General features: G+C 42.1%; 1 protein-coding gene and 1 long non-coding RNA gene across 3 annotated transcripts in view; one reads left to right on the forward strand and one right to left on the reverse strand.

Moving 5' to 3' along the window:
• Positions 1–811: 811 nt before the first annotated feature.
• Positions 812–24,822, reverse strand: part of ADAMTS12 (ADAM metallopeptidase with thrombospondin type 1 motif 12) — a 364,317-nt gene continuing 340,306 nt past the window's right edge. The window contains exons 20-22 of one of the 2 annotated variants that reach the window (XM_032135811.1): positions 23,243–23,386; positions 12,095–12,254; positions 812–4,655 (exon numbers count right to left, since the gene is read on the reverse strand). In XM_032135811.1, coding sequence (XP_031991702.1) covers positions 4,477–4,655; positions 12,095–12,254; positions 23,243–23,386 — 483 coding nt within the window. In that variant the 3' untranslated portion in view covers positions 812–4,476. The remainder of the gene's footprint in view (positions 4,656–12,094; positions 12,255–23,242; positions 23,387–24,822) is intronic. The other variant, XM_032135809.2, reaches the window with a different exon arrangement.
• Positions 3,950–12,414, forward strand: LOC131381699 (uncharacterized). The gene is made up of 2 exons (XR_009210586.1): positions 3,950–4,102; positions 12,112–12,414. It is a non-coding gene; the product is annotated as an uncharacterized LOC131381699 (long non-coding RNA).

Raw genomic sequence — 24,822 nt, forward strand, 5'->3', positions numbered from 1 at the left:
ACCCCCTGGGGAACAAAAATCACCCTCGATTGAGAGCTACTTTTCTAGTGGAAAATGTACCCAGTATAGTGGGAGCAGAGTATAATGGAAAACAGACCCTGTCTTTCTGGCAGGGTCAGGGTAGGTGTCCCAGGGGAAGTAGCATTTGAGCTGGGCTTTTCACTATTAGAAAGATCTCGTAGTCACAGATAGAATAATTTTTAAGGTATAATCAGGGAGGCATCCATGGCTCTCTGCGATGCCTTCTTGACCAAAACTACATTTCCTACTATTCCTATTCATGCCCTCAAACATCCCAGGGATCACCTGGAGAGGCCTGGCTCTTCCCTACCTCTATGGTTTTGTTTATTCCATGTGAATAGACTCTATTGCTATATGTACAAATTCTGCTTTTGCTAGTTGCATTTACTGAGCTGTGCACCCATCTTTGAATAAGGACTGAATTCCCAAAGCAAATTCCTCGCGATGGGTAATTTTCTCTTAAGCGTTAAGCCTACACTTTGGATAGATGAAGGAGTAGGTTATGCTGTGAGCAGCATGAATATGTTGAATTCAGTGTTTTGGGGAATTTTAGGCATCACTTCAGATTATCATATGGTGGACTGTGGCAGTTGTTGCACATTCATGAGAAGAGACCGGCTCACCTGGGATGTGACTCATCTGATGATGTACTGGTCTAGGAGGGAATCTGGAATGAGTGTGGGAGGAAGGAATTGACAGCATCCTTTCCCAGGCTGCTAAAATCCGTAGTAACACTGGTGGGTGGTGGGAGTCTCACAGCAGGGGTAAAAGAATCACACAGAAACATCAATGAGTTTGGCCATTTATTGATGCCACACAAAGGGAGGCTACGATTACAGTCCGGTTTTAAGTACTGAAATACCCACCAAGGTACCCCTTGAGGAGGCTGGGTAGAAGGGGAAATGGCAAAGCAGCACAGAGATGCAGGGAGGGCAATGGGCTGGGCCGCGTATGTCATATAATTATTTTGGAGGACAATGATGGGTAGGATTGTGCTTTACCCACCATGTTTTTTAGTAACATAACTTAGAATAATACTTGAATAAGCGGTACAGGCAACAGGAGTAGCATCAAATATGTTAGCTAGGTTGTAACACCAGGCAGTTCATGTCATGCGGCCTCTCCTTCAAAAGTGAATCACTGTGGACCAAGCACCAGATACATCGTCCCAGAGATTCATCTTGAAGTCAGAAAGGAGAAGAACTAAGACCTGCAGTCTCTGGAGTAGCAGTGTGCAGCTTTCAGAGTTTGGAAGATTTTAGTCAACTAAATGGGATGTTATTATCTAAAACACTATAATCCCTCACATTGTGTTTCAGATACTGGATGAAGGTTATCAGAAACATTCACTGACTATCTGAAAGCATCACAGTGGGATGTCAGTGGAGACGTGGCTGTCTCAGGAGATTGGACGGAGGTGTGCTCTTCTTTAAGAAAACCCATCACAAAACAAAGCATTCCTACCAAGGAGGCACTGAAACGATTTCCTGATTGAAGAAAGTAATCACTATTAAGTCTCCTGGAATATTGTTCTCTCGTGGTGTGCTTAATTACATTTTCATGTTTAAGAATTATATTAACTCACAACTTTCCAGAGAAGAGCTAAATATACTACTGTGAAAGACAATGTAAACCAAACTGGGTTTTAGAACGTTAATGTAGTGAAGTACCAGGCCCTGCGATGGCCCTCTCTATTTCATAGAGATATGTATCCAGTGTCTCCTGATACACTTCTCAGTTGCTTGATCCAGGTGAGAAGAAAGAAGGGCCTAGATAAAGTAAACCAACAACTCTGCTTCGTGTCAGCACCCAAGTATCAAAGATGTAACATACCATGCAGGTTCCTGCCTTCAGAGTCTTCCTGTTGATCTGAGTCCCCTCTTGTACAGCAAGCACTGGGACATGTCAAAATACTGACGACTCATCACTGAGTGATTGCCAAGGCAACAGATGATACCAACAGGACAGCAAACAGCAAGCCCTGTCTTCATTCTGGAGTCAAGAATGATGGACATGACACAGCTGTCTTACAACATAGCTCCAGTACAGGAAGCAAATATCCATGGCAAATAATTAGGAGCCAATGTTCTGCCTTTGAGAAACTGGAAAAGACCTAGAATGGAGCACCCGGCCAAACTCTCTCCACGTCTACCATCTTCTCCACCACGCGGGTTGTAAGTAACGTGGTCCATTTCGTATATGGAGAAATTTGGCCTACTTTCCTTGGTTGAGGTCAGTAGGAATCTGAGTTTGTTCCTGAGTTTTGTAAGCCTGGTCATACCCAGGTCTCTGATGACACGTATTTGATCCTATGCTAGTACAGTACCAGGTTAAATCAATCTAGCTTACTAAATGAATCCCCCTGAAAGCCTACACTACACTTCAGGGACAGTCTTTGCAAACTGCCTCATTAGTAAATATCAGATTCTCCTCCACTCATGTCACTAACAATTTAAGTATCTCCTCTCCTCGAAAACCATTATTCACCATAGATTGCTATCGGCCAGCAATGTTTATGTTTAAAGGCAGAGAATACAATAATGTAATTATCATCTAGAAATAAATTCTCTGGCTTTAGGTAAACATTTGTACTTTCCTCCTGTTTCTGGTCTATCTTGCATTTCATCCCAGTCCCACTGTTTTATTTTCCACAGGAATTCATGAGAGTAATACATGTTAATGGCTTGGAAAAAAACAAAAAGCACATAATATTAAATCTTAAATTCAAGGTACCCAAGCAATAAAACTGGCATTGGTCAGCAACACCATTACATGTTTAACAGAATATGTATACGGAGAGTTTCACATACACTTACCCATTTGTATGCCTATCTATGTTTACATTAGTTCTGCCACCATCTAGATATTAGCACCATTTTTTAAATAGCACCATTCTGCTGAACGGATAGGTAAAGAGAGACATGGGACATTGTGTTCCATGAGGAGTATTAAGTGTATCTGTGCATGAGTCAGAAAATATGCTGCCCATCACATGAAGGCCACATCCTTGCCTTTCTCCCTGTCAAGAATTGGTTCTGATATCTTCTTCCAATTGAGGCTTATGCCCCTCCACCCACCCACTTACCCTCTTTCTCTGGGTTCAGTTCATGTAAGTACCTTCCCTTAGAAATCACTTTGTCTAGAAATTTGCTCTGAGTTTGAGACCAAGCCTACTTTGACTTCTGGTGGGAGGCAGGAACATCCAGAACAAGCATTCTAACTTTCATTTCAGTTTCTTTGGACTCCCTGATTCACCTGTTCTCCCCAAAGTAAAAGACCTTTAAGACTAACTAAATATTGGGTACACTGAGGAGTAGATCCTCTTTACCTTACTTTTTACAAATGTTTTTTTCTCTATATTAGAAGTTTGCACTATGTTCTTGTACTTAGTACAGTTTACCTGGTTCTTTGAAATATTTTAATATGGAACCTCCATTTTCCAACCTGAGGAGAGGTGAGGAGAGGTGAGGACAGGTGGCAGCCCTAGAGCTGGTCATAGTGGTCTTTGCGTATACACCCCCTGCAGCAAGATGATGGTGGGACCTGAGCTCAGGCCTCCTGTAGGGACTGGAGGAAGGGAGGAAGTCAGCCAGGAAGACTCATTTTCCCTTCTGTGAAGGAGAGTGTATTTGCCAGGAAAGTGGGAAGAATAAAGGCCCACAGTTCCTTTTCTATAATAGTAAGAAATTGATTTCTGCTCATTTGCTTTTTACAAGTTTTCATAGAAATGCTCTTCAAGCCAGAGTGTTTTCTGTGTAAGTGACCTAAACCCCTTAGGCTGTGTTTCTTAAGCCTGTTTCCTCTTAGTCTAGTGTCTCGAGGTTGGCAGGAGACTCTAAGCAGCCCAGATACGGAGCCCTACTGGGATGGAGGAAGAGACTGAGGGATGTAACCAGCACTTTCTCTTCCTTCCCTAGTTGAGCATGGGGTGAAGAAAGCAATCCTCTGCCTGGATGAATTAAAGGAATGTTCCTAAAGCTCCACTGTGACATTTTAAATAGCAGCTGCCCCAGGCAGGGAGGAAAGAAAAAAAAAGAAAGGTATTCATCAAGATAAATTAAGAAGATTATTTGTGCCCTGGGTAAGTGTTGCCTGATACTGTTGAGGTAGTCAGGGAAAAAGCTGGTCTCTTCGTTTTTATCTTTAAGGGAGAACAAAAATACAATATTTCACAAATCTGTCTAACCTGGCACCTTTCCCAGGAGCCGATACCAGGTGCTGCCTGATTCTCTTAGCTATTTCACCTTCCGATCAGGGAGCAGCAAGTACGGCAGCCTAGGCCTCCTGTGAGGGACATTCTGTGGCTAGAGGAACACAATGGATTTTGTTTCATTATGACCCAAAGCTGAACCTGAAATATATGAAGCAAAACCTCAACGAAGCAGCTCCCAGGGCTAAAGCATGTCACGGTCAGCAGGCTGCTGCAGTCTGGTGGAAGCTGGCTTCCTTTTGGGCTTAGAGTTCTTTTGGCTTTTGGAGCAACCGTTGCCTTCTTTGCCTTTGGGTGTGTGTGATGTGTGTCTGGGGACACGAGAAGCAGCACTCAGCCCTCACAGTGGGCACAGAACATTTCTTCATGGCTTTCAGTGTCTGGCAGAAACTGGCTGACAGCTTGTCCTTGGTGCAAAGTAAATCTGTGGAAGGAGAAAAAGAATAAGAAAAAATTCAGAGATTATCCTTTGTAGATATACAAGCACAACTTCTATTAATGTAAGACTTTATATGTCTACCAAGAAAGGAGCCATAACAATTCATAATAGGTGGTATCTACTGAATGTTTATTATGTATCAGACACTGGGCAGAGTGTTTATGCTAAACTGAATTATCAGTCACAATTCTTCTCTCCCATGTAATTGTGTTATACAGAACATTCCCACCTTGCCATGGCTGCCTGGTGGGTGGAGAATCCTTCCCAACTACTTGCCTTTGGGTTCAGCTCTGTGGCTTGCTTTAGACAATGGGATGCTAGTAGACACAATGTCTGCAGTGACTTGGAATGTGCAGGAGGACAAGCCTTCCCTGATGAGCTTCTGCTGTCACCATAAGAAGAACCTGGCTTGTGCAGCCACCAAGGGTGATAAGAGACACATGGGTCAGACCTAGACTCAACCTACAGTTAGTAGCCAAGGCCAACCAAAGCCAAGCTCAATCACCTGAACCTTGGTCGACCTATAGATGCTCAGCAAAAAATACATGACTGTGCATTATATGAAAAAGACACACACACATGCATGTTTATAGCAGCACAATTCACAATTGCAAAGATATAGAACCAACTAAGGGCCCATTAACCAATGAGCGGATACAGGAAAATGTGGTATATATACCCCAGGGAATACTACTCAACCAAAAAAAAAAAAAAAAGAGGAATGAAATAATGTCTTTTGCAGCAACTGGAGGCCATTATTCTAAGTGAAGTAACTTTAGGAATGGAAAACCAAATATATGTTCTCATTTATAAGTGGGAGCTAAGCTATGAGGACTCAGACGCATAAGAATGATATAATGGACTTAGGGGGCCCAGGGAGGAAACTTGGGGGTGGTAAGGAATAAAAGACTACATGTTGGGTATAGTATACACTGCTTGGGTGACAGGTGCACTAAAATCTCAGAAATCGCCACTGAGGAATGTGAGTTGGTTATCTCCCACAACTACTTTGGTACCCCCAAAACTACTGAAGTTAAAAAAAAGAAAAAAATATATGACTGTAGTTTTAAACCCCTGAGTGTCAGGGTGCTTTGCTATGCAGTATTGCTATGGAAATAGTTGAATGCAGTGTCTTCTATGCTTCACTACATTTAATCTTTACAGTGCTACTAGCAGACAAGTATTTTTTCCATTTCAGAAATGATGAAAGTAAGGCCTCAAGTAGTGAAGAACTTGTATAAGGTTGTCCAGCTGATAAATGGCATGGCCAGATCTGAACACACGCAGTCTTAACTCTAGAGCTCATGCTCTAATCAATCATACTGTTCAGAGTGTCAAGCCAACAACCAGTCAGCAAAATAACCAATGCTTCCGGGCTGGGCATGGTGGCTCACGCTGTAATCCCAGCACTTCGGGAGGTTGAGGTGGGCAGATCACGAGGTCAGGAATTCGAGACTAGCCTGGCCAACATGGTGAAACCCCGTCTCTACTAAAAATACAAAAAGTAGCTGGGTGCCGTGGCGGGCGCCTGTAATCCCAGCTACTCAGGAGGCTGAGGCAGGAGAATCATTTGAAACCGGAAGGTGGAGGTTGCAGTGAGCCGAGATCGTGCCATTGCACTCCAGCCTGGGCAACAAGAGTGAAACTCCGTCTCAAAAAAAAAGAAAAAAAAAAATAACCAATGCTTCTGGAATGAGTGAGGGATACAGACATAAACTGTGATCCCCGCCCTGCAGAACTTTACCACAGAGATGAAGGAAGAAGACATGTACAAATAATTCCCAGAGTAAGTATACAATTAGTCACCTGAGTTCTAACCCTTGTTCTCCTCTAACTAGCTCTGGGCAAGGGTGTCCTTTAATTTTCTTGGCCTTGCTTTTCCCATACATGAGTCAGGGAACGAGAGTGGGTTGCTCAGGGACCACCCCCACACACTTGTACGGGTGGTTCTCAGATGGCACTGGCCCACAGCTTCCGGGTCTGTAAGGAATTCAATTAGATTTTTTTTTTTTCTAGAAAGTGAAATTGTTTTAAGCTTGCCTTAGGTACTTCTTGGAGCTCTCGTCTTTCTTTCTCCTTTACAGAGAAAATATTTTCATAGTTCTGAAGAAAAGCACTTTCATAAACAGGCCGCTGTCCTTTGTAAAGGGAACAGTCAGGAAAAGTAGAAATGGAAATAATAGCCTCTCCGCCCCAAATTTGCAACAGTATCTTTACATCTCTATGCTTTTTTCACCTTTAGATCATAAAGGCAAAAAATTCTTTTTATCTCCTCAGAACTCCTCATTCTCTTAACTATGCCTTATTTTTGTGAAGAAATGAATGTCTTCTCTTAGCTTCCAGAGTCCCGTTTGGTGCTGAAGTTTTAAGTGCCGTTAGGAATTGGTAACATATAATGCTCCTAGAATCCAAAATCTGAGTCTTCATCTTTCCTTCTTTAGTCCTCTTCTTTAAGCCTCTTATAAAAACCCTGTCTCTCTTAAAACCCCACAGGAAATTGCCTGACACCCTTGGGAGTTTCAGAGACAGTACCTGTTTTTGTATTTTGAGACGGTTCCCTCTGTCTCCTAGGCTGGAGTGCAGTGGTGCAATCTCGGCTCACTGCAACCTCTGCCTCCCGGGTTCAAGCAATTCTCCTGCCTCAGCCTCTTGAGTAATTGCGACTACAGGCATGTGCCACCACGCCCAGCTAATTTTTTATTTATCTTTTGTATATTTAATAGAGACGGGGTTTCACCATGTTGGTCAGGCTGGTCTTGAACTCCTGACCTCGAATGATCTGCCTGCCTCGGCCTTCCAAAGTGCTAGGATTACAGGTGTGAGCCACTGTGCCTGGCCTTGTTTTTCTTTTTGTTTCAGATTTTCTCCTCAAAATTCAACTTCAGAGAGTACATGTTTTGACCAAGCATGTCTCTTGTGGAATATCCCTTCGAGCTCTTCTTCTCCCTCATCCCAGCAGAGCAGCGGGTGTTGTTCACGGGACCTGGGCCATGCATTGTGTGCGCTACTGATTGGAACAAGGCAAGGCTTCCTTCCCAGGCTCTGGGAAGCCCCCGGCAGGGTAGTCCAAGCATCACAAAGCCGCCCCAGTTTCTTAGCCAGCCTCTCCTGAAGTCTCTGTGGATGGAGGCTGGAGAGGGCACAGGTGGGGCGGCTCTTTGCCCCACAGTCTCGTCGCTGTGTCTGTGAATGCTCTAGGGCTGCTGCCCAGGAGGAGAAAGACAGAGGAAGGGTGGAGGCTCAGCTGACAGCCACCATTCCACAAAGCTTCTTCTGGCAGTGCTGACCCACATGAGTCCCCTCTGTCTCCATCTCCAAATAGGCATTATTGTATTACACACTTGGGAATGGCACCGTACTCTCTCTTGACCTGCTCTGTAAATTGAGCATGAGCTTCTTCTGCTAAGGGCCAAAGGTATCTGCCATTATAAAAATGACCTCTAGGAGGCCCCCCAAAGGTTGTGGGTTGAACTGTATCCTTTGAAACGTACCCCAGAGTGGAAGTCCTCACCCTTTGTATCTGTGAATGTGATCTGATTTGGAAATAAGATCTTGGCAGATAGAATAATGATGTAAATTAAGATGAGGTCACGCTGAACTAGGGTGGGCCCTTCATCCAACCTGAGTGGTGTCCTTATAAAAAGAGGAGAAGAGACACAGAGACACACATACAGAGGAGGAAAAGCCGTGCTGAGACACAGACACAGAGGGGAAAGACAGCCATGTGGTAATGGAGGCAGAGACTGGAATTCAGTTTCTGTAAGCCAAGGAATGCCAGTGATGGCCAGCAACCGCCAGAAGCCAGGAGAATGGCTGTGGGCCCTACCAATACCTTGATTTTGGATTTCTAGCCTCCAGAACTGTGAGAGAATAGATTTCTGTTGTCTTTAGTCACCTAGTTTATTATAGTTTGTTATGGCAGCACGAATATGTGTGCTTGTAGCCCAGGAAGCTAATACACCCCTTCCTCCATGAAAGTAGAAAAAACACAGATACAAATTATTAAGCATTTACCACATACTAGGCAATGTTTGATATATACTATACCATTTGATTATCGCAGAAATCAATAGATGTGGGTGCATCTATTCTTTTAATAACTGAGGGTTCCAGAGAAGCTTAGCAATTGACCCAGTATCACACAGCTGGTACATAGATGGTGCTGCTGGAAATTGAATGTTGTCTCAATAGCTCCCAAGCTTTGTCTCTGAGAGAATGAATCTCTTGTACTGGTGATGGGGCAGGAGAAGATCACATGAATAGGTCTTCTCTGCCCAGAACATCTTCTTTTGCTCAACACAGGAGGCCCACTTGTCAGGTTAGGTCAACACCTAAATGACTGAAAGAGACTCAACCAAGCCTAGAATGTTCTTGGAAACCATGAGATCAAGAGCCTTGCTTTTCAATAGTCCTTGGAGCCTGGATACATGCTAGGTCCTGGGGCCCCACTTTTTGAGAGTGGGGGACTGGAAGGAAGAGTGGAGGATGAAAGTGGCCTATATTGGCAGTCTGTGTTCCAGAACTATATGTAGCAACTCATTTAGATGATGACCGTGAGCCCAACATGATGACAAGGCTCAATTACATCAGTTCTCCCTATTGCTGTGAAACAATGAAGGCTTGTTGTGTTCATCAGTCAATTGGATTCCACTTCCAAAGTACATACAATGCTTATAATTATGGGCAACTTGGAGGGGAGGTCCCAATTTGCCTCTACTGGTTCAACAGAAACCACATTTGGAAATTTAAAGGGACAGTTATACGCCTGTATCTTTGTTGCCAGCTGTGTTATCAGGGGATAATATTTTGTTCACCAAAGAAGCTTGAAAAACAATTTCAATGTTGTTGACAAATACAGCTTCCATGACTTTGGGCTTCTTGAGGCCAAGAACTGTATTTTACTCATGTCTTTCTCCTCAGCTCTTAGCACTTCTCTGACACATCTTGTGATCAATAATATTTTGTTGAATAAGTGAATGAATGAGATCCTATTCATCTGGCAGCATATTCTTTACTAGAAAATTTACTGACTCAAATGTTCATTTGTATCAACATTGGATCTAAGTACTGTTTCTGTTTTTTTTTTTTTTTTTGGCCTTTTCTACCCCTTCTCAAATTAAAAACAATAGCAGCAGCAACAGCAAAACAAACCCAGGAATGGTAGGCTTAAGGGTTTTGCTTTTGTTTTTTAATCAATATGAATGTAATGCTGAGAATAAAGCTGATACTTGGTAAATGAATTTTCTTGATTTTTTTTCCATGTAGATACGTGGAAAGGGTTTTGTAGGCACTAATGTGGAAATAATAATTCCAATTTAGATTTTAAGTCATTAAAACTTCAGATGGTTTCTAAAAGAAGTAAAATGACCTGGAGGAAACTAAACCTTATATGAATTCATACCTGATATTATAAAATATAATTAGGAGTATGTTATGTTTATTGTGAAAGCTGATTGACAAGAATCTGGGCATTGAATGAATATTTTCAAAGAATTTTAGAGAATTATAGGGGTCAGGGTGGGTGGCTGGTTTCTTAAATCAAGGAATTTCATACAACTCTTCTTTGATTTTCCTTCTATGTGAGTAGGAATGGCTCTGCCTTCAAAAGAAGCTAGTAATTAACTTTTGTGGCCCTGATAATTGTCAGTGAGTGGAATTCATTGTTAAGCACATCAATTGCCAGCCAACTATTGGTCGCCATTTATTCTGTGTGAGATTTCAAGATGAAAACTACCATCTATGCATTTAACCCTGTTTTGATTATTGAAGATTTTATTGTCCAGCAATAGGACAGTTGAAGACAACCTACATATAATTCAAAATAACAAACCCTAACACTAGGCATGATCAACCAAGAGTAAGTTGCTGCTTCAGTTATATAAAAAATAACACAACATAGAAGGGATTGTATAGCCTCAACTAAAGTATGGTACCATAGAAGGTTATGAAATGAAATGAAAGGAAAAGAGTCTCAAATTGGTCCCGTGGTCTAGAACAAGGTGCTTCTCAAACTTTGATGTGCATGTGAATCACCAGGGATCTTGTTAAATGAAGATTCTAATTCAGTAGGTCTAGAGTGAGGCCTGAGAGCCTCAAACTCCCAGGAGATGCCAATTCAGCTTGTCCAGGGACCGTATTTTGAGAAGCAAGAGTCTGGAAGACATGAATAACACCTCTGAAAATGAGGTATAGGTGGTTTCTTCTGGAATTTCAAGTAAGGCCAATGAAAGCCACCCTTAAGTGCAAGTCAGTAAGAAGCTTCCTGTGATAATCACACCTAAAGCATTTCCTTGCTCAGTGCATTTTTATCAGTATTTCCAGACCAGATCTCTCTCCTGGCCTCCATACCTCTAGAGCAAACCAATCACAGGACACCCCTACCTAGATAATTCACAGACTCCTTAACATGTCCCAAACAGAACTCACTACCTTCCCTCTTTCCCAAAGCTCCTGTTGGGCTTCCTCTCTCAGTGCATGGTAACTTCATCTACTCAGCTGCCCAAGTCAAAATTATGGGCATTAGCCTTTCTCTCCTTTCTCCTGGCACAAAGGGCTATCAAATTTTTCTTTTAATGAGCTCCTGAATGTACTCACTTCTCTGTTTTTAATTTAATTTAGAAATTTTACATGTCAATGAAGCCCAACCAATCAGTGGAATGGACATTATAGGTCATAGCTGAACCTACCCAACCTATAGGAGCTCCTTTGTCTCTCACGCAGACAGCCTCCTGCAAATTCACTTCTCCTGGGGTAGCCCTTGGCCAATGGCTGAAGAGCATGGGAGTGTGAATGTACAGCTTACTGGCTCAGGAGTGGACAACTTGGGGGTATAACTTGTGCTCTGGAGCTGCCTGGAGGACCAGGCTGAAGCTAGGACTCAGGTTCCTGAGAAGGCACCCTGGCCGTGTCTCCTCCATTTTCCATCTAGCTTCCTCCACTCCCTTAATGATCTTCCCTGGAAATACTTACTTAATGAATCCCTTGCACACACACTTTCACCCCAGAGTCTGCTTCTGGGAGACCTGGCCTAACACAGTGGTACCAGATTTATAGAGAGGACTATTTCACACTTGACTGGGTTCCTGAGAAAGGCTGGGATATCTCTCAAGACATCTTTGAAAGCATAGAAGTAATTCTCATCCATGTTGGATGACATCAGTGTGAACAAGCTTAGAGAGAGAAAATGGTATTTTATGATAGTCAATAAATAATAAAAAAAGAAAAATGGATGAGATACTCTCTCAAGAAGTTAGGATTCAAACCTCACCAGATCAGATAACTTGTTCCCAGGGTTACTGGCTGACCTCTTTAACATTAAGATTTTCTGTTCAGTAAAAGAAATGTAAAGCTATCTACAAGTTGTATCATGCAGGATGACACTTGTGCAAAGATCTCTTTCTCCCCGAGCAAACCCATTCACCCACCGGCACTTTTCTTGCAGGCCTGCTGGTTGCATTTTTTGAATTCTGGAGGTCTGGGTTTGTGATCACACAGGCATCGGTCTTGGTCTTCAGTTTTATTGTCCTCTGAGGGCACACATTGGACAGTCCTCTTCTGAAAGCCACCTCCACAGGAAGTGGAACACTGAAAGAGAAGGTGAACAGAGAGCCAGAAGTCCTCCCCACGACTCCCAAGGAAACACCAGTAGAACACCTCCAACCCCACTGTGGTCAAGAATGGAAACATCTCAATAACCAGAAACCTTTTTGAAGGAGTCATTGAATAAAGGCACTAATAATTTGGAGATGTGAGTTTAGAAAGACTATCTATACTATAGGTTGTGTGGGATTGAATCTGACTGAATTTACTGTTAGGTTCTCTGCAGAACGTGCTCCTTTTTCACAAGTTTGAGAATGGCCTGATGCCTCTCACCACATGGCTACAGCATTGGGCTCCAGGAACCTATGTTGGTGCCATGGGACCCAGCCACCTGGCCACACATGACTGGTCTAGGGAAGGTCCCTGCATCAAGCTGGGCCAATCAGTCACTTCCTTGGGAATTTGAATTGAGACCCAGCAAGAGATTCCATCTAAGGCTGAAATTTGAAAACTTGGGTGTTGTTGGTGGCCACATTTCCTGCCAAGTAGAATGAGTGAAAACCAGATGGCAGAAAAGGTGAATGGAATGAAGCATGTGCTTAGAGAGGAACGGGAATGAGGGAGGCATTGCCCATGGGATTTTCACCCTTGGTTCTAGCTAAAACTCCCAACCCAAACATTCGTCTTTGCATCATGAGTATATGGAATGAAACCTATGGAAGGAGGTTGAATTGCAAGCAAAGCAGAATACAATTTCATATCTGGGTCGTGGTACCTCGGCCTGAACTAATTTTGATTTGGGGCTAGGCATTGGATGTGAGGAGAGGTGGAGCTACCAGAAGAGATGAACATTGGGTAAAAAGAGAAGTGGGAGGGAAAGACCCCAGTGGCATAGAGAGAATGTGGAATGGGGGTAGGGACAGGGTTGAGCATGGAAGCTGGGGAAGAAGCAGAGCAACAGCGGACCCAGCTCTGTGCTTAGCCAGACCAGGTCCTCTCAAGCCATTCTAACGATAAGTTTCCACTGCAATGTCATGATCGCCCACCTGGCTGCAGGAAGGAGATTCACTGGCCTGGGAAAGCAGTTTACATAAGATTCTTCAGGATGTAAGAAAATGTGCCTGAATTTACCACATATGCCCTTTTCTTAAATTATTTTTTGAGGTAAAATATATAAAACATAAAATATACAATTTAAACCATTTTTTTTTGAGACAAGGTCTGGCTCTATCACCCAGACTGAAAGGCAGCGGCACAATCTTGGCTCACTGCAACCTCCCTCTTCTGGGTTCAAGTGATTCTCCTACCTCAGACTCCCAAGTAGCTGGGACTACAGGCGTGTGCCATCACACCTGGTGACTTTTTCCTCTGGCACACTTGCTAAGTCAACTGGAAGTTTAGCCATTTGTTTCCAGATTCCAATTTTACTTTTTATTTTTGGCAAGGGGGAGCTAAAGATATATCAGTGTAATTTTACAGATTCCAAAATTGTATGAACCCATCTCTCTGCTCTTGTCTCCTGCCTCCATCTTTGTCCTTGTGGGTTTGTGCCATTTTTAGTGTTTTATCCCTTCTGCCTATTTAGTGGAGTTTTGAGAACAAAGGCAAATGTATATGTTCAATCCATAGCTTGTGTAGTTTCACTTAATAATAGATCATGGAGGTTATGAGTGATTCCAAAGGTTGGCCTGGTAGGTGTTAACCACTCTCTCATTATCTGTCCATTCTTTGCTATGCACAATTGGTTAATTCCTGACACACAGCTCTTCTAAGGAACGTCAACCCAAGTCCACCCCTGATAGACTCCCCTGGAACTCCTTCAGGGAGTTAAAGGGGAGACTTAAAAATGTTCTTTTACAATTTTGAATCTTCTAAGAGATTGTTTCCCTGAATGGGCCCAAACTTACAGCATTTTTATGACTTCACATTGTATCACATTTTCTTTTTTCAAGGTCATGTTTGCTTTGATTAGAGGTACTTATTTTGTTACACAGAGCTCTGAGATATTTATAAAGAGTCTAGTCCTGAAATATATCCAGGCAGCTGGGGCAAGGCCTGCCAGGAGTAAGCATGGCCTCTGCTCAGGCCCATGTGGCTGGAGGAGGCCACTGCTACCTTGATCTAATCTGCCATGATGTTAATAATGAATTTTGTGAAGCTCATGGCTAGACTAGGCACACAAATCTTGCTCAGAGGAGTGAATATTGGTTTGGTAACTATTTATTGGGTGCCAACAGATAAAAATTCTAGCAAAGGGGCAACTGTTAAGTAAATATGGTCAATCAACTTGATGGAATATTACTGTAAAGAAAGGGTTAACATTAGTCCTGGTTCAGAGTACTTGGAGAAAAAAAATGACCTTGAAGTATGGTTTCCTTGGAAACTACAGAGTTAAGGTAAATGCAAAAGATGATGACTGTCTTGTCCACTAGGAAATTCCTGACTGTAGGACTGTTCCCTACTGGAGGCCTGTGAGTTGGCATGTGGCCTTGGGCATGTGCGACCAAAATAGTTTAAAATATTGGCAAGAAACTGAGGCTGAGGCTTGTGTCAAGGTGACCTGTGTGCATCTTGGCTCTGATTTCTTGCTACCCATACATACCACACTTGACAGACAAGGAAGCAAATGAAGTTGTACTCGTGGATAGTTGCTGAAATTGTATCCTTCGGTAGCAACCTCCTGCAGAGATGAGGCTGTTGTGCCTAATATAATTCCTGCTTGTATCCTTCTACACAGCTAAGTGAATTTGGTGTTAGAGTGAAGCCTATTGTGCCTCACATGTCTGACTGCCGATAGACTGCAAATTTGACACAGCATTAGAGTGGATCAATGGCTGTGCCGGTGCAACTATGCAGCTATCAACAGCGAGAATTACAAACAGTGTAGCAACCTACAAATAGCTGGGGGCATTACGTTGGGCATTCGCGTGTGTGTTATAATTACAACCATCAAAACATACATGCACGGGAACAAGTTACTTTATAAAAATGTTAGTAGTTGTGGTGTTAGTGTATCAGACCATCTTGGCTCTCCTGTCTCCCAGCTCGTGGCCCTGGGATCCGTCCCAGCTGAGGTGGCAACCAACTTTCTGAAAGCACAACCCAGTGGTCTTCATCTCATGCCATGTGTATTAGCCTGGTTTCACACTGCTATAAAGACATACCTGAGACTGGGTAATTTATTAAGAAAAAAGGTTTAATTGACTCAGAGTTCCACAGGGCTGGGGAGGCCTCAGGAAACTTATAATCATGGTAGAAGGGAAGAGGCACATCTTACATGGCAGCAGGTGAGGGAGAGTGGTGAGTGAAGTGGGAAGAGCCCATTATAAAACCATCAGCTCTTGTGAGAAATCACCGACTATCATAAGAACAGTATGGGGGAAACTGACCCCCATGATCCACTCACCTGCCACTGGGTCTCTCCCTTGACAGGTGAGAATTATAATCTTAGATGAGATTTGGGTGGGGACACAGAGCCAAACCATATCACCATGTCTCATGCCTCCCTGCTTCTGATTGGGTTTTCTTGTTGCCAATGAGACATGAGACACAATGGGACTTGCTCAGTGCCCATATCTGGACAATTCAGAAGTATGGAGATATTAGCCCTCTAAAGGGAGACTCCACCAAAGGGAGATAGGAGCCAGTGGATAACTCTTCTTCTTTCCTACTCTTCCCTCCATTCCTGGATAAACTGCCACAACACACAGTAGTTCACACAGTTTTTAGAAGACTTCCTGTAAAAGCCAGCAGTCAGTTGCTCCTGACACCAAGTGATGGTCAGTTAGGTAAGATAATCAGTCTAGTAACACACTACTTCATTTTTGACTCTCCTTCTTCTCTGCCTCCTTTCTCTTTTCTATCACCCCTGCTTCCCTGGCATTGAATTTCCTAATAAAGTGTTAACTTTTTTCTCGAGACTCTATTTGAAAGAAAACCCAGGATAAGACAAGTTAGAATGATGGCAGACTCTGTCCATGGGAGAATTTTCTTTTTCTGAGATGGAGTCTTGCTCTGTCACCCAAGCTGGAGTGCAGTGGTACAATCTCGGCTCACTGCAACCTCTACCTCTTGGGTTCAAGTGATCCTCCTGTCTCAGCCTCCTGAGTAGCTGGGATTACAGGCATGCACCACCATGCTTAATTTTTTTATTTTTAGTAGAGATGGGATTTCACCCTGTTGGCCAGGCTGGTCTCAAACTCCTGACCGCAGGTGATCCACCTGCTTCAGCCTCCCAAAGTGCTAGGAGTACAGGTGTGAGCCACCACACCTGACCACAATTTTCTTTATTTTCAATATTGCTGATAGAGTGTTATTTATGCAATAAGCAAACTTAGGGAGAATAATACCTCTTTCCTTCATTTACAGTTTAATTATTTTGTTCCATCGAACAGGCTGGCCATCTGGCAAACTGATCTGTGGGCACACAAGAGGCCTGAAACTCACTAAGTCTGACTATGCCTAAAGCTTTAGGACAGATGCCAACTCCTCTTTGCTCTAGGAAAAGCCAGAGAATCCAAGGTGCTGGGTGTAAAACAGATGTTTCTTAGGCTGTGTGCCTCTGGAATAACTTTGATATTTGATCTTTTCTCTTTTGAAAGTATTTGATATTTTCCCTTCTGAACTCAAGACCCACAGCAGCCATGGGTCAACTTTTAGCAGACTTAGAGGTATTCAGTGGCAGAAGAATATGAAAACCAATGTATCCAGAAACACACTGTAAATCAATGAATGCACTGAATATTTACAATGAGTATAGATTATTTTTGTAATCAAAAGAAAATGCCTGTTATTTTATTTTTATGTTTTTGCTTAAGTATAGTGGCAAGAAACCATTTTTTAAAAAAGCTAAAGTAGATTGAGGTTCCAAGATGGCTGAATAGGAATAGCTCTGGTCTGCAGCTCTCAGCAAGATCGACACAAGATGAGTAATTTCTGCATTTCCAACTGAGGTACCTGGTTCATCTCACTGGGACTGGTTGGATAGTGGGTGCAGCTGTCCCTGCACCATGGAGGGTGAGCTGAAGCAGGGCGGGGCGTCGCCTCACCCGGGAAGTGCAAGAGGTTGGGGCACTGCCCTTTCCTAGCCAAGGGAAGCCGTGACAGACTGTACCTGGAAAAATGGGATACTCCCACTCAAATACGGCACTTTTCCCAAGGTCTTAGCAACTGGCAGACAAGGAGATTCTCTCCCGTGCCTGGTTCAGCAGGTCCCACACCCATGGAGCCTTGCTCACTGCAAGTGAGCAGTCTGAGATCAAATGGTGACGTGACAACCTAGCTGGGGGAGGCGTGTCCACCATTGCTGAGGCTTGAGTAGGTAAACAAAGTGGCCAGGAAGCTCGAACTGGGCGGAGCCCACCACAGCTCAGCAAGGCCTACTGCCTCTGTAGACTCCACCTCTGTGGGCAGGGCATAGCTGAACAAAAGGAAGCAGACAACTTCTGCAGACTTAAACGTCCCTGTCTGACAGCTCTGAAGAGAGCAATGGTTCTCCCAGCACGGTGTTTGAGCTCTGAGAATGGACAGACTGCCTCCTCAAGTGGGTCCCTGACTCCTGTGTAGCCTAACTGGAAGACACCTCCCAGTAGGGGAAGGATCAGGCAGCAATATTTGCTGTTCTACAATATTTGCTGCTCTGAAGCCTCCGCTGGTGATACTCAGGCAAACAGGGTCTGGAATGGACCTCCAGCAAACTCCAACAGCCCTGCAGCTGAGGGATCTGACTGTTAGAAGGAAAACTAACAAACAGAAAGGAATAGCATCAACATCAACAAAAAAGACATCTACACCAAAACCCCATCTGTAGGTCACCAACATCAAAGACCAAAAGTAGGTAAAACCACAAAGATGGGGAGAAACCAGAGCAGAAAAGGTGAAAATTCAAAAGCCAGAGTGCCTCTTCTCCTTCAAAGGATCATAGCTCCTCACCAGCAATGGAACAAAGCTGGATGGAGAATGACTTTGATGAGTTGACAGAAGTAGGCTTTGGAAGGTCAGTAATAACAACTTCTCTGAGCTAAAGAAGCATGTTCTAACCCGTCTCAAGGAAGCTAAAAATCTTGGACAAAAGGTTAGATGAATGGCTAACTAGAATAAACAGTGTAGAGAAGACCTTAAATGACCTGATGGAGCTGAAAACCACGGCATCAGAACTTCGTGATGCATGCACAAGCTTCAATAGCAGATTCAATCAAGTGGAAGAAAAAGTATCAGTGATTGAAGATCAAATTAATGAAATAAAGTGAGAAGACAAGTTTAGAGATAAAGAGTAAAAATAAACAAACAAAGCCTCCAAGAAATATGGGACTATGTGAAAAGACCAAATCTACATTTGATTAGTGTACCTGAAAGTGAGGAGAAGAATGGAACCAAGTTGGAAAACACTCTTCAAGATATTATCCAGGAGAACTTCCCCAACCTAGCAAGGCAGGCCAACATTCAAATTCAGGAAATACAGGGAAAACCACAAAGATACTCCTCAAGAAGAGCAACCCTAAGACACATAATTGTCAGATTCACCAAGGCTGAAATGAAGGGAAAACTGTTAAGGGGAGCCAGAGACAAAAGTCGGGTTACACACAAAGGGAAGCCCATCAGACTAACAGTGGATCTCTCTGCAGAAACCCTACAAGAGAGAAGAGAGTGGGGGCCAATATTCAACATTCTTAAAGAAAAGAATTTTCAACCCAGAATTTCATATACAGCAAAACTAAGCTTCATAAGTGAAGGAGAAATAAAATCCTTTACAGACAAGCAAATGCTGAGAGATTTTGACACCACCAGGCCTGCCTTACAAGAACTCCTGAAGGAAGCCCTAAACATGGAAAGGAAAAACTGGTACCAGCCACTGCAAAAACATGCCAAATTGTAAAGACCATCGATGCTAGGAAGAAACTGCATCAATTAACGGGCAAAATAACCAGCTAGCATCATAATGACAGGATCAAATTCACACATAACAATACTAACCTTAAATGTAAATGGGCTAAATGCCCCAATTAAAAGATACAGACTGGCAAATTGGATAAAGAGTCAAGACCCATCGGTGTGCTGTGCTATATACAGGAGACCCATCTCACATGCAGAGAAACACATAGGCTCAAAATAAAGGGATGGAGGAAGATCTACCAAGCAAATAGAAAGCAAAAAAAAACAAAAAAAAAGCAGGGGTTGCAATCCTAGTCTCTGATAAAACAGACTTTAAACCAACAAAGATCAAAAGAGACAAAGAAAGCCATTACATAATGGTAAAGGGACCAATTCAACGAGAAGAGCTAACTATCCTAAATATATATGCACCCAATACAGGAGCACTCAGATTCATAAAGCAAGTCCTTAGAGATCTACAAAGAGACTTAGACTCCCACACAATAATAATGGGAGACTTTAACACCCCACTATCAATATTAGACAGATCAAGGAGACAGAAGGTTAACAAGGATATCCAGGACTTGAATTCAGCTCGGCACCAAGCAGGTCTATTAGACATCTACAGAACTCTTCACCCCAAATCAACAGAAGATACATTCTTCTCAGCACCACATCGCACTTATTCTAAAATTGACCACATAATTGGAAGTAAAGCACTCCTCAGCAAATGTAAAAGAACAGAAATCACAACAAACTGTCTCTCAGACCACAGTGCAATCAAATTAGAATTCAGGATTAAGAAACTCACTCAAAACCGCACAACCACATGGAAACTGAACAACCTGCTCCTGAATGACTACTGGGTACATAACGAAATGAAGGCAGAAATAAAGACGTTCTTTGAAACCAATGAGAAAAAAGACACAACGTACCAGAATCTATGGGACACATTTAAAGCAGTGTGTAGAGGGAAATTTATAGCACTAAATGCCCACAAGAGAAAGCAGGAAAGATCGAAAATCGACACCCTAACATCACAATTAAAAGAACTAGAGAAGCAAGAGGAAACAAATTCAAAAGCTAGCAGAAGGCAAGAAATAACTAAGATCAGAGCAGAACTAAAGGAGACAGAGACACAACAAACCCTTCAAAAAAAATCAATGAATCCAGAAGCTGGTTTTTTGAAAAGATCAACAAAATTGGTAGACCGCTAGCAAGACTAATAAAGAAGAAAAGAGAGAAGAATCAAATAGATGCAATAAAAAATGATACAGGGGATGTCACCACCAATCCCACAGAAATACAAACTACCATCAGAGAATACTATAAACACCTCTATGCAAATAAACTAGAAAACCCAGATAAAATGGATAAATTCTTGGACACATACACCCTACCAATGCTAAACCAGGAAGAAGATGAATCTCTGAAGAGCCCAATAACAGACTCTGAAATTGAGGCAATAATTAACAGCCTACCAACCAAAAGAAGTCCAGGACCAGAAGGATTCACAGCCGAATTCTACCAGAGGTACAAAGAGGAGCTGGTACCATTTATTCTGAAAGTATTCCAATCAACAGGAAAAGAGGGAATCCTCCCTAACTCATTTTATGAGGCAGCATCATCCTGATACCAAAGCCTGGCAGAGACACAACAAAAAAAAGAGAATTTAGACCAATATCCCTGATGAACATCAGTGCAAAAATCCTCAACAAAATACTGGCAAACCGAATCAAGGAGCACATTAAAAAGCTTATCCACCATGATCAAGTTGGCTTCATCCTTGGGATGCAAGGCCGGTTCAACCTATGCAAATCAATAAACGTAATCTATCACATAAAGAGAACCAACAACAAAAACCACATGATTATCTCAGTAGATGAAGAAAAGGCCTTCAACAAAATTCAACACCTCTTCATGCTAAAAGCTCTCAATAAACTAGGTACTGATGGAACGTATCGCAAAATAATAAGAGCTATTTATGACAAACCCACAGCCAATATCATACAGAATGGGCAAAAACTGGAAGCATTCCCTTTGAAAACTGGCACAAGACAGGGATGCCCTCTCTCACCACTCCTATTCAACATAGTGTTGTAAATTCTGGCCTGGGCAATCAGGCAAGAGAAAGAAATAAAGTGTATTCAATTAGGAAAAGAGGAAGTCAAATTGTCCCTGTTTGCAGATAACATGATTGTATATTAAGGAAAACCCACCGTCTCAGCCCCAAATCTCCTTAAGCTGATAAGCAACTTCAGCAAAGTCTCAGGATACAAAATCAATGTGCAAAAATCACAAGCATTCCTGTACACCAATAACAGACAAACAGAGGCCAAATCATGAGTGAACTCCCATTCACAATTCCTACAAAGAGAATAAAATACCTAGGAATCCAACTTACAAGAGATATGATGGACCTCTTCAAGGAGAACTACAAACCACTGCTCAATGAAATAAAAGAGGACACAAACAAATGGAAGAATATTCCATGCTCATGGATAGGAAGAATCAATATTATGAAAATGGCCATACTGCCCAAGGTAATTTATAGATTCAATGCCATCCCCATCAAGCTACCAATGACTTTCTTCACATAATTGGAAAAAACTACTTTAAAGTTCATATGGAACCAAAAAAGAGCCCGCAGTGCCAAGTCAATCCTAAGCAAAAAGAACAAAGCTGGAGGCATCAGGCTACCTGACTTCAAATTATACTACAAGGCTACAGTAACCAAAACAGCATGGTACTGGTACTAAAACAGATATATAGACCAAAAGAACAGAACAGAGGCCTCAGAATAACACTACACATCTACAGCCATCTGATCTTTGACAAACCCGACAAAAACAAGAAATGGGGAAAGGATTCCCTATTTAATAAATGGTGCTGGGAAAACTGGCTAGCCATATGTAGAAAGCTGAAACTGGATCCCTTCCTTACACCTTATACAAAAATTAATTCAAGATGGATTAAAGACTTAGTGTTAGACCTAAAACCATAAAAACCCTAGAAGAAAACCTAGGCAATACCATTCAGGACATAGGCATGGGCAAAGACTTCATGACTAAAATACCAAAAGCAATAGCAACAAAAGCCAAAATTGACAAATGGGATCTAATTAAACTAAGGAGCTTCTGCATGGCAAACAAAACTACCATCATAGTGAACAGGCAATCTACAGAATGGGAGAAAATTTTTGCAATCTACCCATCTGACAAAGCGCTAATATCCAGAATCTGCAAAGAACTTAAAGAAATGTACAAGAAAACAAACAAGCAACCCCATCAAAAAGTGGGCAAAGGATATGAACAGACAATTCTCAAAAGAAGACATTTATGCAGCCAACAGACACATGAAAAAATGCTCATCATCACTGGTTATGAGAGAAATGCAAATCAAAACCACAATGAGATACCATCTCATGCCAGTTAGAATGGTGATCACTAAAAAGTCAAGAAACAACAGATGCTGGAGAGGATTTGGAGAAATAGGAATGCTTTTACGCTGTTGGTAGGAGTGTAAATTAGTTCAACCACTGTGGAAGACAGCGTGGTGATTCCTCAAGGATCTAGAACTAGAAATACCATTTGGCCCAGCAATCCCATTACTGGGTATATTCCCAAAGAATTATAAATCATGCTACTATAAAGACACGTGCACATGTATGTTTATTGCGGCACTATTCACAATAGCAAAGACTTGGAACCAACCCAAATGTCCAACAATGATAGACTGGATTAAGAAAATGTGGCACATATACAGCCTGGAATACTATGCAGCCACAAAAAGGATGAGTTCATGTCCTTTGTAGGGACATGGATGAAGCTGGAAACCATCATTCTCAGCAAACTATTGCAAGGACAAAAAAACAAACACTGCATGTTCTCACTCATAGGTGAGAATTGAACAATGAGAACACTTGGACACAGGGCAGGTAACATCCCACACTGGGGCCTGTCAGGGTGTGGGGGGCTGGGGGAGGTATAGCATTAGGAGAAATACCTAATGTAAATGATGAGTTGATGGGTGCAGCAAACCAACACGGCACATGTATACCTATGTAACAAACCTGCACATTGTGCACACGTACCCTAGAACTTAAAGCATTTAAAAAAAATAAAAAGCTAAAGTAAAAAGAAGTATGTATAACCAAGTCTTACCAGGTCCCAGTTCCCAGTGGCCCAGTGACAGCACAGGTGCTCATTGCAAGACATGGTGGATGTGGGTCTTTTTGTCCAGTCACAGAGGCCTCCTGGACAGAACACTCCTCTCTCCTGAACTCCACCTCCACAGGACCTGGAGCACTGATACACAGCCGTGACAAGATTAGGTAAAAGTCAGGTGGAGACATATTTAATGATAAGTGAAGAACTTCGTACTGTCATTTTTGTTGTGTACAGTGTTACTAGGAATATTGGTATCTGTACTGGAATTTATAGCATTCCTGCAAGTTCCTTACAATGACCACTCACTATTTAAAAAAAAAGGGGGGAGAAATGAGAATTAAAGAGAGGTGGAAATATTGATGAAGCAAATCTTGAAGATATAAGGAGGAGAAAAGTCAGAAGATGCCAAACAGTCTAATGTTAAACAATATGTCTAAAGGAAGGAAATTTGTTTAAAAACCTAAATGAGTGGTCATTCCAGAAGGGACATTATGTTATCTGCATTTTGTCTTCTTGAACAAGTTTTTAGAAACAAAAATGTAAAATTTAGATTTTTTATAATGATTATCTCTGACAGCCCAAAAGTGGGGCACACATTTGCAATACAATTTTGTTTGCCTCCTATTAAAATGAGATTTAGTCTTCCTTTTCCACTGCATAAAGTTTTAGAATTAAATTTGTCCATAGTAGGAGTAATAAAATGGATGGATTTGCTCAGGACTCAGATGCATTGGCTGTAATACTCACAACAAAATAAATTCAAGATGACAAGTCAGATTTCTAAAAGGGTATAATTCTGAAACATGTCAGGTTTTTGCTTACTAGAATAATTCTATAAGATACATTATCTCATTTGCATGAGTTTTTTAGGAGGAAATAAAATAATTCACCAAGAATATTTGAAAAGTTCTTCGAGTATTTGGAAAAGCACTTTGAAAAATCTTAGTTTTAGCATGGTTACAACAATAACAACAAGATAATTATGGCTGTCTTGCAAACATCATGTCCATCACATCAGGTAGTATGTGTGTGGTAGTATCATAGAAAACAGGGAAATTATATGCAATTAACATTTTCTGCTCAATAAAAGAACTAATGTAGTGCCTTCACAATATTCCAGCTTTGAGAATCAATATCAACTTTTTTCCCACTTATTCAACCTGTTTTTAGCCCCATCTGAGGAGAGAGTGAGAGGAATTCCACATCTGGGGTTCTTGTGCATACCTACCTATGTGCACATAGATTCAGCACCACCTGGCCAAGTAATTTCCAGGAAAACGGGGTCAAAAAAATGATTCTCAAATGCTCCTCAGACCAGCAACTTCGGCATCTTCTGAGTGTTTGTTAGAAATGCAAAATTTCAGGCCCCACCTCAGATCCCCTGAATTGGCCATTCTGGGGGTGGGACCTATCCATCTGTGTGTTGACAAGCCCTCCAGGTTGTCCTGAAGCATGATAAAGCTTACTACCATTGGTGTAGAGATGGTCCCACAGCTAAAATGCATCTGCCATGGAGGGTAGTCGGGGCGGGCTGATATGCTTGCCAGATGGGTTCATAACATTCCCAGGATGGC

Source organism: Hylobates moloch, unplaced genomic scaffold (assembly GCF_009828535.3).
Source record: "Hylobates moloch isolate HMO894 unplaced genomic scaffold, HMol_V3 SCAFFOLD_17, whole genome shotgun sequence".
In the NCBI taxonomy this organism is placed as follows: Eukaryota; Metazoa; Chordata; class Mammalia; order Primates; family Hylobatidae; genus Hylobates; species Hylobates moloch.